The following is a 14,441-nucleotide window of genomic DNA, read 5'->3' on the forward strand; positions in this document are numbered from 1 at the left end:
TTGGGATTAATAAATTATCTATCTATCTATCTATCTATCTATCTATCTATCTATCTATCTATCTATCTATCTATCTATCTATCTATCTATCTATCTATCTATCTATCTATCTATCTATCTATCTATTATTCCCAGAGATAAGTATACCAGGAAAAATAAAGACAATGTTAAAAATGGAAGAATTATTATTGAGTAAATATTTCTAATTTAACTTGACAGAAGTTTGAAACATGTTAATTTCAAGACATATTTATAAAAAAATAAACATTTATTGTGCAGTTATTGTAAACATACATTATAAAATTAAAAATCATGCTGAACCAAAGTGTATCTCTTTAACACAGGGCAGGAGAGGCCATTGAGCTTATGTTGACAGCAATGGACAGGAGCTAACTCTAGCAGGGCATCATCAGTCCATTGCATCTTTTTTATGTTGCCTTCCTAAACAAATTGAAAAACAAAAATCTTGCACATGAGCTGGTGTCTTGCTCTATCATTGATGCTATTGTCCTGCTGCAACCCTGGATTGGATTCAGGGAGATTGAGAAAATAATGTTTATAACCTGGATAATGCTGTAATTTAAAGAAAATAATTAACTACTCACATTTGTTGCAATGGTGGTTGGCTTAATGGTAGTTGTGGTTTGAGTGGCTACTGTTGTCACTTGGAAACAAAAGATTTAGAAATATATCATAAGTGAACAAGTATACAGTTTTTAGAAAACCAATAACATGGATATGATTGATTTACATTTTTTCTCAAAGAGAGCAGTAATGTACTGTTGTACACAGATATGCTCAACATTTCAATGACAACATATAATGAGCAGAGAACCCTAGTTGGTACTTTTGATAGAGTAAGTGATAGTTCAAATCATTTAATCCAAAACACTCTGAAAGTATCATTTAAAGCAAAACACATAATGAGACAGAAATTATTAATCTGTCATCCAAAACAAGCTACAAACTGGAAAGCGAACATAATATTCACCAAATATTGGGACTTGCTTATTTTACATTTTAGTTTAGTTTAGTGTTTTAGTTTTTCGCCTTCCATGCAACTTTAAGTTGCATTACACATAATGTCTGAAATCTTGCATGACTATAGAAAATTTCAAATGTTTGCTTAGTGGAAGTGTTTGTAACAGTAGTATTTCTATTTTCAAACTTTTACAAGCTTTGACTGTTCCCTGACATTCAATACTCTGTACAGTCAGACTCATTTGGTGTTAATTTGAAATATTTAGGCATATTAAAAATGAATTACAAGCAGGTGACTCCTGGGTGGTTCCATTCAGAAATAGACAGCGGGTTGTGGCACAACACTCCATAGTACAAGCATTCTGTGAAGAGTTCCTGCAGATGTTGGTTGTCCCAGCACAAGTCTTGCTACAGCCTGCTGTGTAGCTAGCATTGTTCTGCCGAATAAACTGGAAATAAATTTAACTGTAATGTATTTTGAGTATTATATAAATATGGAATAGAAGCAAATTTTATTTAAATTGTCAAAGATAAGTGGTTCGATAAAAAGGATGACTTGGTTGTCAACTAAAAAAAAACTATTGAGGTACCAATAAAATGTATACTTTTAGCTGCCATACTGAAATGAATTACAAACATTGAAAATACAAGGCAATTAGCAAGGATCTATTGAAATGTAATCTAGTCACCACTATAGCCTTTATGCAGGTCATCAAGAACAACATTAACCAGAAACAGTTCCTAATTTTATGACATCCTCTAATATCCCACACATAAGGCCTTTATCTTCTGCTGGCAGATTTTAAGATGTTTTCATAATTTTTTTGTTCATAAACTAATAGGTTCAGTTGAACCTTTATGTTATAACAGCTACAGAAGGACCAGTCCTATTTTTAATTAGAGAAAACAAAGCTACATATTCAACAATGGATTTCAAACACATATGGCAAACCTCTTTCTGTTTTCTAACAAGCTAACATTTGAGTAGATTATTTCACAACGGAATATATCAACAGCTGATTTCTAATATGCTTAAAGCAAAAACAAAAGAAATAAATCTAAAGTAAGTATTTACCTCACAGTATGAGTTGTTAGTGGGGCACAGAGTACCGGCAAGAGTAGTAAAGTTAACAAAGCAGTTATATCCCGTGCAGTTAAATGTCCGGCATGCTATCTGGAAAAGCAAAACAGCAGGCAACAACACTGACAGTTGAAAATAAATTTTAAAACACAGCAAAAATGATATATATGAATATGTGCAATAAGTATACACTGAAAAAAGTCAAATTATTTGATGCACGTTTTGTTTATGGAAACAAAATACATTTATTTTTTTATGCTTGCATCTATTTTAATTGATTTCTAAAAAGGGTGTTCATTAATCACAACAAATATTTGAAATTATTATATATCTGTCTGCTGATCCTAAGGTCATTGTCTTGGTTTGAACTGAGAGTTACACATCAATAATAAACTGCAGCTATTTATTTATTCAGTATTTGAGTTTGCTTAGTCAGGACTAGAGTGTGTTCCAGTTAAACAACAGAGAACCAAACCAAAATTATGGAGAGAGCCCAGGAAACTCACCAGCCCTGGAGGGATTGTCGTTGTTTCAGGTGTGGGTGGTATAGCACTTGTGGTATTGCTTGATGTATAGTTATCCATCATTAATGTGGAATTTACTTTTGCAGTAGTGGCCATACTTGTACCTGAAAGGGAAAATTCTTCTTTAAAATGAAACATATTAAACTTTTTGCAGGAACAGGAAAGATGCCCAGTGATGGATCAAGTGTCTTGGGTTCAGATCTCATGCTGGAGTTTGCATGTTCACCCAATTTTTGGATGGATTTTCTTTCCCAAAGGACATGCGGGTTTGTTCATTTGGCAACTCTAAACTGTTCTTGTGTGAATGTATGCATGAATGGGTCTTACACTGGACCAGCACCCTGTTCATGATTGATTTCTGCTTTCCACCAGTTTAGGCGCTAGTCCTTCATGACTTTAAATTGGATTAAATGAGACTGAAATGTTACATTAACTTCAGTATGCTCATAGTTGGTGTCACAGTTATTTTCAATACAGTGCAAAACAGCAAAAAGACCAATTTTAAATTTTGAAATCCATTTTCAGGTATCTGTCCTTTGAAACTATGGATGGATGGATGTTCTTGTTATTTACCTTCTAGTTTTTAAGTCCACTACTGTCACCTTTTATTAATAAATGTAATAAACTAACTAACTAGAGAATGTAATCTTCTATATATATAAAGGAGAGTTAGGATCCGTGTGACTGTGTTTGTGGAGGGACAGAGAGTTAAGGCGGGTGTTGGAGTCACGTGATCATCTCCCCTCCCATTCACCTGATTTCATTCACTTCATTTCGCTCCTAGCTGAGCTCCGCAGTCTTGCCGTCCTTTCTCCTTTACTGAATTACTGTTTAGTAGACGCGGTACTTACTGAATAGTATTTTTTCTTTAGTGTTTCTTAGTGTTTAGTAGATGCGGTGTGCGGTTTAGTGTTACTTTCTACTTCGTTTGTGTACTTTAGTGTTTAATAATAAATAATAATAATTCATTACATTTATATAGCGTTTTTCTCAGTACTCAAAGTGCTAAAATAGTGATACGTAGCTGATAGCAGTGGAGAAGCAGCACAGCACAACAGAGCCGGTAGGACAGGCGGGTGTGGTAGCGTAGGTGAGCGGCGATAGCAAGCAGCAGAAAGCACAGCAGGAGGAGGAAGCAGGATTTGGATGTTCCAATACACAGCAATAAACAGTAACGCTTGGTATTTTCAGGCGTGATCGCCCCGGAGCCATAAGCCATAAACCAGGTTAGTATGAACAACAGATAAGTTCCCAGTCGTAGGGTACTGTAAGATGAAACGGGAGCAGAACAGCATAGCGAATATAATCACGGAGACAGATCATCCCGAGGTGCTAGATCGCCAGGTACAAAGAAATATTCGTAGGTCTCGTCCCGTGATCCACAGACTCAGCTGTTCCCAGTAAAGTGGAGTCCATAAAATCTGTAAATATTAAGCCAAATCCATGCAATTCGAGTCAGGTGTATCCACGAACTATACGTACAATAAACGAAATAAAACAAGCGTAAGAAAGTGCAGAATTAAGGTGAATTTTGGGATACATAAATACATACATATATATACATATATATACATATATATATATATACACATATATATACATTATATATATATATATATATATATATATATACATATGTACATATATATATATATATATGCACACACACACATATATACATACACATATACATCTATACTAATAAAAGGCAAAACCCTCACTGACTCACTCATTACTAACTCTCCAACTTCCCGTGTAGGTAGAAGGCTGAAATTTGGCAGGCTCATTCCTTACAGCTTACTTACAAAAGTTAAGCAGGTTTCATTTTGAAATTCTACACATAACGGTCATAACGATCAACAACGTCCGACATGTTAAACTTTCTTATTTATGGCCCCATCTTCACGAAATTTGGTAGGCGGCTTCCCTGCACTAACCGAAACCGATGTACGTACTTATTTCGGTGGTATGACACCACTGTCGGCCGCCATATTGAACTTTCCAATGGTCTTTGTTACTTAATGGGCCCATCTTCAAGAAATTTGGTACGCGGGTTCCCAACGCTAACTGAATCCTACTTACGTACATATATACGTCCATAGCCTGCAGCTCGGTCCACACTCTGAATCCTCCAGGCACTCCTGAGCATAATCTAATTTTGAAGGTTGGGGCACCAATAATGTTACTGAGAAACTTACAGGCACCGAAACTTTGTAATGGCACGAGACTTCAGGTCACATGCCTGCAAAAGAACCTAATTGAGGCAACTACTTTTACTGGCAGTGGCTTAGGGGAGAGAGTTTTTATTCCTTGCATCCCCGTTATACCCTCTGATCTCCCATTTCAATTCATACGCCTCCAATTTCCAGTAACGCTCTGCTTCGCAATGACAATTAATAAGTCTCAGGGACAGACCCTACAAAAGGTTGGCATTGATTTGAGGCAAGACTGCTTTTCACATGGCCAACTGTACGTTGCATGCTCAACAGTACTCAGCACACAGCTTGGTCATATTACAACCGGAGGGGCGAACTGACAACGTGGTATACAAAGAGATCCTTAACAAATAATTATTGGTACATTTTCCCTCAGTTTATTATTTAAAATTTTAAAGCAGTACTTCACCGCTGCAAAGCACGGGTATTTTGCAAGTAATATTATAAGAGCAAATGAAGGGTTAAGAGAATAATTGTGAGAGTCTGAAAACTAACAACTACAGTATAAGAAATAATAATGTAACAATGTCACAGTCACTGACAAAACAGATCTTACAAATGTCCAGCCTCCGATTGCCTCCAGCCCACTGATGATTGTCTCACGGTGTGAGCTCTCCTCAGTTACAGTCCAGCACTATCATTTTTTCTAGTTTTCTAAGACACCCTTCTGTAATTACTGTATATTACATGTTTTACACATTATACTGTGCCTATAAAATGTATTCACCCTCTTGAAAATTTTCACCTTTTATTGTTACACAGCATTGAATAACAATGGATTTAATTTGGCTTTATGACGCTGATAAACAGAAAAGGACTCTTTAAATGTCAAAGTGAAAGATATATCTGTAAAGTCTAAATTAATTACAAATAGAATTGGATATTTCCTGTCTCCATCCCCAGAATTGTGTTTTTAAATCCCCTTTTCATGTAGTTGCTTGGAGTGTTCATTTGTCGTCATTTTGTAGGTTAGGCCATGATAGAGACTAACCACAAGCTGGACCTTCCAGTTGAGGTCCATTTATACTACAATCAGCTTAAACCCCAGACAGGAAATCTCCATTGTACTATTAATGTGACTTCTAAAACCAATTGGCTGTCCCAGTGATGATTTAGGTGGGTCACATTACTTATGTGATCAGTTATTTTCTGTTTTATATTCATAATTTAGACCCCTTTGCAGAGATCTGTTTTCACATTGACATTAAAATCTTTTTATGCTAATCAATGTCAAAAAAGGCAAATTAAGTCCACTGTGATTCAATGCTCTATATCAATAAAATATGAAAATTTCCAAGGGGGTGAACCATTTTTATAGGTATTGTAAGTTAAGAAAACATCCCTTGCTCTGATTATTCCAACCACACTAACCTCAGTGGAAAGTTATTATGGAACCTGATATTCTGACAACATAATCTAATGTTTAAGTCGCATGATGAATTTGCAATAACAGTCAGTTGTTCTTAAAATCTGAAAGCAACACTGCTGCAAGCAGAAGGGATTGTCAGAGTAATATACTTTTTGGATGTAATTGGTAAGAAAAAATGTTAAATTCCAGATGTTGACTTTAATAGAAGACCTTACAACCTATACTTTTAGTTTGAATCATTTGTTTTCTGCTACTCCTAACAAGAGCTGTCCCTTTACTGAAAAATAATACTCTTTGTCATCATCTGTGTTTGATACCTTTGTTGCTTTTAGAAAATACCCATTTCTTTTAAACTTTTGATTGATTAAGCTATGCTTAGTTTATCTCACACCGTGCATCAGCTAAACAGCAGCTATTTATTTGCAGTAAGCCTTTTCACTTTGGATTTTCCATTATGAACTTAAGTACTGAAACAGCTCTCCACACTGTGAACATTTCCTTCCTTCTTTCTTTCCCCTCTTCTTATGCTGCTTTTTCTGTAAATGAGCAAAATCCTGGTACAAAATGTACAGAATCATATTGGACAGGCTAGAATCTGCTGCTTCTGGAAGTGTTCTAGCTTCTGAGGCCATGGGCATCCAGTTTTTACCTCAGAGTTATAAATTTGCCTTGATTTGCTCATGAAGTTGATGGAAATTAGGACGAGAATTTAGGAATTTATGTTGATGCTGGTGGCACGGTAGCGCAGTGGGTAGCGCTGCTGCCTCGCAGTTAGGAGACCCGGGTTCGCTTCCCGGGTCCTCCCTGCGTGGAGTTTGCATGTTCTCCCTGTATCTGTGTGGGTTTCCTCCCACAGTCCAAAGACATGCAGGTTAGGTGCATTGGCGATTCTAAATTGTCCCTAGTGTGTGTGTGCCCTGCGGTGGGCTGGCCCCCTGCCTGGGGTTTGTTTCCTGCCTTGCATCCTATGTTGGCTGGGATTGGCTCCAGCAGACACCCGTGACCCTGTAGTTCGGATATAGCAGGTTGGATAATGGATGGATGTTGATGCTTGATTCTCATCATCCAGTCAATGTGTAGAAACAATTAGAAAGGCAAATAAAATATTAAAGTTATACTGTGAAATCCTTTTTCTCAGACACTATAATGCAATAGTGAGGCTACATCATCTGAGCACTTTGTGCAGTTCTGGTCATCATGCTCCAGTTAAGGGAGTTAAACCTCTTTGTTCTTAAGCAGAGAATGGGACATAATCTAGTTCTTAAAGTTTTCAAAATCATCTATAAACAGTGAGTCACATAACTGAGAATATTATTGAAAATTAAGGGAACATTTATTTAAGTGGAAAATTTAACAATTTTTAAAAAGGGTCTGTATCACATCCCAAGTCAAGAAATACAAACAGAATTAAATTTGGTGCAGAATAAAAAAATATTAAGTTTACACTGGCATGAAACACTAAAATATCCCATTAGTTGTTTTGTCGCAAAAGCATGCTTCTTATGTTCAAGATCCAGAAGTCAAACACCTCAGGGTGGGCTCCACACTCTGTTTTTATCTGTTGATTTACTAAATGTCATGTGACCTCCTCATTCCTATTCTTTATTTTAGTATCAATTATTAAACACGTCTTATTTCATTGATAGGAAGACATGGCTGCACAGTGTTTTGTCCTGCTGCACACCTTTGAGTGGAATCCATTTCCTGGTTGCCAATCAAGTGGCTGCATATGAGTTTTGATCTGGGTGCTTCAGTTTTTGTTCCACATCTCTTTCACAGATTATTCCTAATTGACTTTGGAGTTGTGCGTGAGTGGGCCTTGCAGAGAAATCGCATCTTCTCAAAGGTTGGTTTCTGAAGGCTTCATTGTGGGAAGGGTTTGAGAATATCTTTCCTATAAACACTGAATCCCCTTTTATCAATTGCACAGATTCTTTTTCTGTAGACTACAGTTGTATGTTGCACCTCTGTTGATACTCCCATATCTTTATTCACAAAGTTGCTAACCTATAGGGATATATAATACTAGTTATTACTATTAACCAAAAGCAAACTATAGATGTGGCTTCATACCATTTTAACCTGGATCATGTGTAATTTTGGCAGATGATGAAGATTAACAACACTTTCAATATGTGCATGTTGAGTCCAGGCATCCCATATTCTTAGTTACAGTACACCAAGTCTCTGATCAGGTTATCATTTCTGTTCAGCTCCTTTAGGTTACTTCTCACTGTAGTCGAACTGTCATGTCATCTCTAGTCAGCTTTCTCTGTGTCTGTGTCTGTCACACTCTCTGTCACTAGCCAGTTCATTGGCTGACTTTTTATTGTCCTCTTATCACTGAGGTTCATGAAACTTGCCTTTCATCCTCCAAGCTTTCTTCCTGATAGGGGAAGGTGTTCTCATTCTTCAACCTGTATCCATAAAAGGGGAGCTCATATAGCTAAACCCACTAAAATTTTGTTTCCCTCTTTACCCTCACCACAAATTTCACAACCTGATTTAGTACTTAATACAATCTTAAAGACTCTGATGGGAAGGTTAAGTAAACATCAAAACACAGCTCTACTTATCAGTAAAACCCTTAAACTCAAATTATGGTTTTTTTTTTACCCTTTTCATTTAGAATATATACTTACTTGCCAGAATATTTTTTCTTTCTTTAAAATAACCAGTTCAAGTTTAACTTATTCCTAAAAGACATACAGCGGGGGAAATAAGTATTGAAAGCATTAACATTTTTTTCAGTACACATATTTCTAATGAGGCTATTCATATGAAATTCTCACCAGATATTGGTATTAACTCAAGAAATCCACAAATATACAGGTGCTGGTCATAAAATTAGAATATCATAACAAAGTTGATTTATTTCAGTAATTCCATTCAAAAAGTGAAACTTCTATATTAGATTCATTCATTACACACAGACTGATGTATTTCAAATGTTTATTTCTTTTAATTTTGATGATTATAACTGACAACTAATGAAAGTCCCAAATTCAGTATCTCGGAAAATTAGTATATCAATTAAGACCAATGCAAAAAAAGGATTTTTAGAAATGTTGGCCAACTGAAAGGTATGAACATGAAAAGTATGAGCATGTACAGCACTCAATATTTAGTTGGGGCTCCTTTGGCCTGGATTACTGCAGCAATGCGGCGTGGCATGGAGTCGATCAGTCTGTGGCACTGCTCAGGTGTTATGAGAGCCCATGTTGCTCTGATAGTGGCCTTCAGCTCTTCTGAATTGTTGGGTCTGGCATATTGCATCTTCCTCTTCACAATACCCCATAGATTTTCTATGGGGTTAAGGTCAGGCGAGTTTGCTGGCCAATCAAGAACAGGGATACCATGGTCCTTAAACCAGGTACTAGTAGCTTTGGCACTGTGTGCAGGTGCCAGGTCCTGTTGGAAAATGAAATCTGCATCTCCATAATGTTCGTCAGCAGCAGGAAGCATGAAGTGCTCTAAAACTTCCTGGTAGACGGCTGCATTGACCTTGGACCTCAGAAAACACAATGGACCAACACCAGCAGATGACATGGCGCCCCAAACCATCACTGACTATGGAAACTTTATATGGACCTCAAGCAACATTGATTCTGTGCCTCTCCTCTCTTCTTCCAGACTCTGGGACCTTGATTTCCAAAGGAAATGCAAAATTTACTTTCATCAGAGAACATAACTTTGGACCACTCAGCAGCAGTCCAAAGGCGAGACGCTTCTGACGCTGTCTCTTGTTCAAGAGTGGCTTGACACAAGGAATGCGACAGCTGAAACCCATGTCTTGCATACGCCTGTGTGTGGTGGTTCTTAAAGCACTGACTCCAGCTGCAGTCCACTCTTTGTGAATCTCCCCCACATTTTTGAATGGGTTTTGTTTCACAATCCCCTCCAGGGTGCGGTTATCCCTATTGCTTGTACACTTTTTTCTACCACATCTTGTCCTTCCCTCCGCCTCTCTATTAATGTGCTTGGACACAGAACTCTGTGAACAGCCAGCCTCTTTAGCAATGACCTTTTGTGTCTTGCCCTCCTTGTGCAAGGTGTCAATGGTCGTCTTTTGGACAATTGTCAAGTCAGCAGTCTTCCCCATGATTGTGTAGCCTACAGAACTAGACTGAGAGACCATTTAAAGGCTTTAGCAGGTGTTTTGAGTTAATTAGCTGATTAGAGTGTGGCACCAGGTGTCTTCAATATTGAACCTTTTCACAATATTCTAATTTTCCGAGATACTGAATTTGGGACTTTCATTAGTTGTCAGTTATAATCATCAACATTAAAAGAAATAAACATTTGAAATACATCAGTCTGTGTGTAATGAATGAATCTAATATACAAGTTTCACTTTTTGAATGGAATTACTGAAATAAATCAACTTTGTCATGATATTCTAATTTTATGACCAGCACCTGTAAAGACTTCACAGTATTAAAGACCATAGATAAAGGTATGTATAATAAAGTGGAATGACACAGAGAAAAAAGTATTGAACACACTAAGAAAAAGCAATACACTGAGGCAAGGAATGGCCAGGAAGCAACTGAAGTCTGTAAGTCGTCAGAAAGAAGTTCCACCTCCTATCTGTGCAAATTGCTAACAGCTGGGTTACTATGCATTGATGGGCTATAAAAAGGTGTTTTGTTGCCAAGGGTGTCACACAAGAAACATCTCATGATGGGTAAAAGCAAAGACCAATTATAATAATGCTAGGTATTACAAACAGGCAACAGCAAAAGAACATTAACAAACAAAACAAGTGCACTTTGTGTGGTCTTTAAATGAGTTCATTTCTCCTTTATTTATTTTCATTTCTGAGCATTATTATTACACTGCATTGCCTTAAGGTGGATGCTGCTCATATAAACTCTTGCCACTCAGAACCCTATACTGAACTAATCAACTTTGAGAATATTATGTTAAACACAATATGTGATATAGTGTTTGACCAGCACTTATGGTATATAAATAGTTTGCATCATATTAGCATTCTTCCTAGCAGATTATTTCATAAGGATACATTTTAATTATTATGCTCATACATTAATATTCCCATACATCCATTTTCTATCCCTGGACAGGGTGCCATCCCATCACAGGGTGAGCAGACACACATGTGTGCACACATAAACAAGGGCAAGTTTAGCAACACCAGTTCACCTAACGTGCTTATCTTGGAATGTGAGAGGACACTGGAACACATCCCTGCGGACACTGGGAGAACATGCAAATTCCAGGGAGTACTCTGGACTAGAACCTCAGCCTCCTTACTACGTAGCAGCACTGCTGTCTTTGTGCTGCCATGCCGCCCACATTACTGCCTGGATCTCTAAAATAGCGTTATTATTATTATTATTATTATTCAATTTCAAGTGCAGTAAATAGGCGTAAAGAGGCTGCTTGTTATTGCTATGTAAAGAAAACTCACCTGTAACATCTGTCCCTCGGATACTTGTTGCTGTTGGCAAAGAGGATAACGTAGTCGAGACTTGTGCAGATACCAGGATGGTACCAAATGACAAGAGAATATAAAACAGGATAAAACCTAGAAAAGCGGGTTATATAATATAAATAGAAGGTACCACTTCTAGTGAAATATACATTTACATATGTATAAACATATTGCTTTAAAATGTAATAATAGTAATGCATTTTTAAAATAGACTGTTGATCTTTTTATTTTTTATTTATTTATTTTGCAGTACTATTTAATTATTTACTGTAGATAACAAAACTTTTTAAAAAAAAGCACAGCATCTACATTTAAAATTGTATACAAAAGGCATAAAGCTGGCCATTCTACTAGCAGCTTCTTGGGTTTCAGAAATCCCCTCTGGGACAAAAGAACTTTAATTATACCTTACACATGCTGTTTATGAATACACAAAACCCACAGTCTACTGATAAACCACTCCTGCTTATTCCCACTAAAAATCCTTTTTCTGATCTAATTTATTATAGTACATACAAAGTGATTAAATATCATTAAATATTTATGCTAGCTTGTAATGTTGTTTGCTTACTTACCTTTAAATAAATGAAACTCAGACATTGTGCTGTTTCTTGTTGCTTCAGTAATATAAAATTGTTAGCCCAATCTAAAAAAGCATCACTGGCTGAAATAACACAAGTACAAAAAAGAAATTGAATCACAAATTTGTTTCAAACACTAACCTCATTCCACATTTCTTTTGCACTAAAAGTTCAATAACCTACATATTCCAATTATTCCAAAGTATACTAAGTTGCTTTAGCCTAATCTGGTGCAATGTCATGGACTGGCACCCCTTCCTGGTTTGTTTTTTGCCCTGTGTCCAGCACTCACAGGATTTTCCTTGGCTCTCACAACCCTGGACTGGATGAAGAGAGTATGAAAACAGTATGCATCATTAAATCTTACAAGATTTTATTCAAATCTTCAGAGCATTATTTTTTGTCATTGAATTTTTGGAAGAAATCCTTAACCATGGGCAACAAGACAAGGACACATTATATATATATATATATATATATATATATATATATATATATATATATATATATATATACATATATATATATATATATATATATATATATATAATATATATATATTATATACAGTTATTACAAACTGCAGAAAATGCATGTTAAATGACTTACTCAGGGTCACAAATGAACTGGCATCTACTAGTTTAAAGTCCACAGCACTACATTATACTGCCTGCCTATTCACTGCTGTCATATACCCAACATAACAGTGAGTATGACCAACAAAACAGCATGTGTTAAACATCCATATCTCTCTATTATAAAAGAAAATCTTGAGACAAGACTTTTGCCAAGAGATTTTTTCAAGTCCCACGAGACGAGACTATTGCCAAGAGATTTTTTCAAGTCTTGCCCTCCTCTCAGCCATTTTCAACCACGGTCCTCTCGCCTCTCATTCGTGTGAATGCTTTTGTCAGACACAGTTCCTGCGCTCTCAGCTCTCATAAATTTTTACATTTTCCTCACTTTAAGTTCCCAATAAAAGAAGACTTATATCCAAATGTTTTTAAAGAATCTCATCCCGAAGGGTTATCGACAGAAGAAATGAGTACATGGGCAATCCTAGCACTGTGACACGATGAAGTCAAATTAATTAGTCGGTTTATTTATTAGAGAGAAAGAAACGATATTCACTCATGGGCATTTATATGTTGCATTGTCACAATGTCCAAACACGGAATCAAAATTCAATGTGATATTGACAAAAAGTGAATTAAAAAAATTGTTTTTAATGAAGTTTTACAGTAAAAGTGTAAGTTTAAAAAGAATTTGCGTGTTAATTTCAAAGCCAAATAGAACAAAAACATATAACGAGACGAATACCTCTAATGCAACATGAAACATAATTTTCTTTTAATTTATTACAGTTTACAATGTGCAACTGAGCAACGCCAAGCCATGAAGTTGAATGAATTCCCTGCAGAGCTAAGAGACAGCATGGTGTGGAGGCACAGATCTGAGGAAGACTAAGAAAAAAAATTCTTTCAGCACTGAAGGATCCCATGACCACAGTGGCCTCCATAATTCTTAAATGGAATAAGTTTGGAACAACCATGACACCTCCTAGAGTTGGTTACCCATTAGAACTGAGCAAATGGAGAAGAAAGACCATGGTAAGAGACATGGCCAAGAACCCAATGGCCACTCTGGCTGAACTACAGGAAACCTACAGTATGTGGAGATGGGAGAAACTTCTAGAAGGGCAACCATCATTGGAACACTCAATTATGTGTTAATGTATGGTATTACTACATGCATTATAAAATACTAAAAAACATTAATGCTGAATACACTGAGGAATATATTGATTACTTAGATTTTAACCCATCTTAGATGGGTAGCACAGCCAGTACATTTACAAAATTAGATTTAATTAATACAGCAAAAAAAGAGAGGGTGTTAAGTGGCACATAGGCTGCAGCTTTCATGCGTCCATTCATAGGATAAGTGTGTTTGGAGAATGGATGGATGGATGGATGGATGGATGGATGGATGGATGGATGGATGGATGGATTAACAAGTTGTCGAATGAACCAATTTGCAAAGAAAACCACATATTTTACCATTTTGCTAATCAAGTCACAAGACAATGTCATGGATAAAACAATCTAATCTAAAATATATAAAATATAACACTTGAATGTAAAGTGAATGAATTCCATCTAACAGAAACATACCAATTCACAAAATAATATACAGAAGAAATATGCATGAAATTAAATCCACTGTACAAA

The 14,441-nt window shown here is 36.3% G+C and overlaps 1 protein-coding gene across 2 annotated transcripts in view; it reads right to left on the minus strand.

Annotated features, from left to right (window-relative positions):
* LOC114665246 (mucin-5AC) overlaps positions 1–14,441 on the minus strand; it is a 47,317-nt gene that overhangs the window by 11,007 nt on the left and 21,869 nt on the right. For both annotated transcript variants that reach the window (XM_028819697.2, XM_051919103.1), the window contains exons 2-7: positions 12,205–12,293; positions 11,606–11,722; positions 2,569–2,690; positions 2,057–2,155; positions 1,268–1,430; positions 606–664 (exon numbers count right to left, since the gene is read on the minus strand). In XM_028819697.2, the coding sequence (XP_028675530.1) occupies positions 606–664; positions 1,268–1,430; positions 2,057–2,155; positions 2,569–2,690; positions 11,606–11,722; positions 12,205–12,229 (585 nt within the window). In that variant the 5' untranslated portion in view covers positions 12,230–12,293. The remainder of the gene's footprint in view (positions 1–605; positions 665–1,267; positions 1,431–2,056; positions 2,156–2,568; positions 2,691–11,605; positions 11,723–12,204; positions 12,294–14,441) is intronic.

Source organism: Erpetoichthys calabaricus, chromosome 14 (assembly GCF_900747795.2).
Source record: "Erpetoichthys calabaricus chromosome 14, fErpCal1.3, whole genome shotgun sequence".
NCBI lineage: Eukaryota > Metazoa > Chordata > Cladistia > Polypteriformes > Polypteridae > Erpetoichthys > Erpetoichthys calabaricus.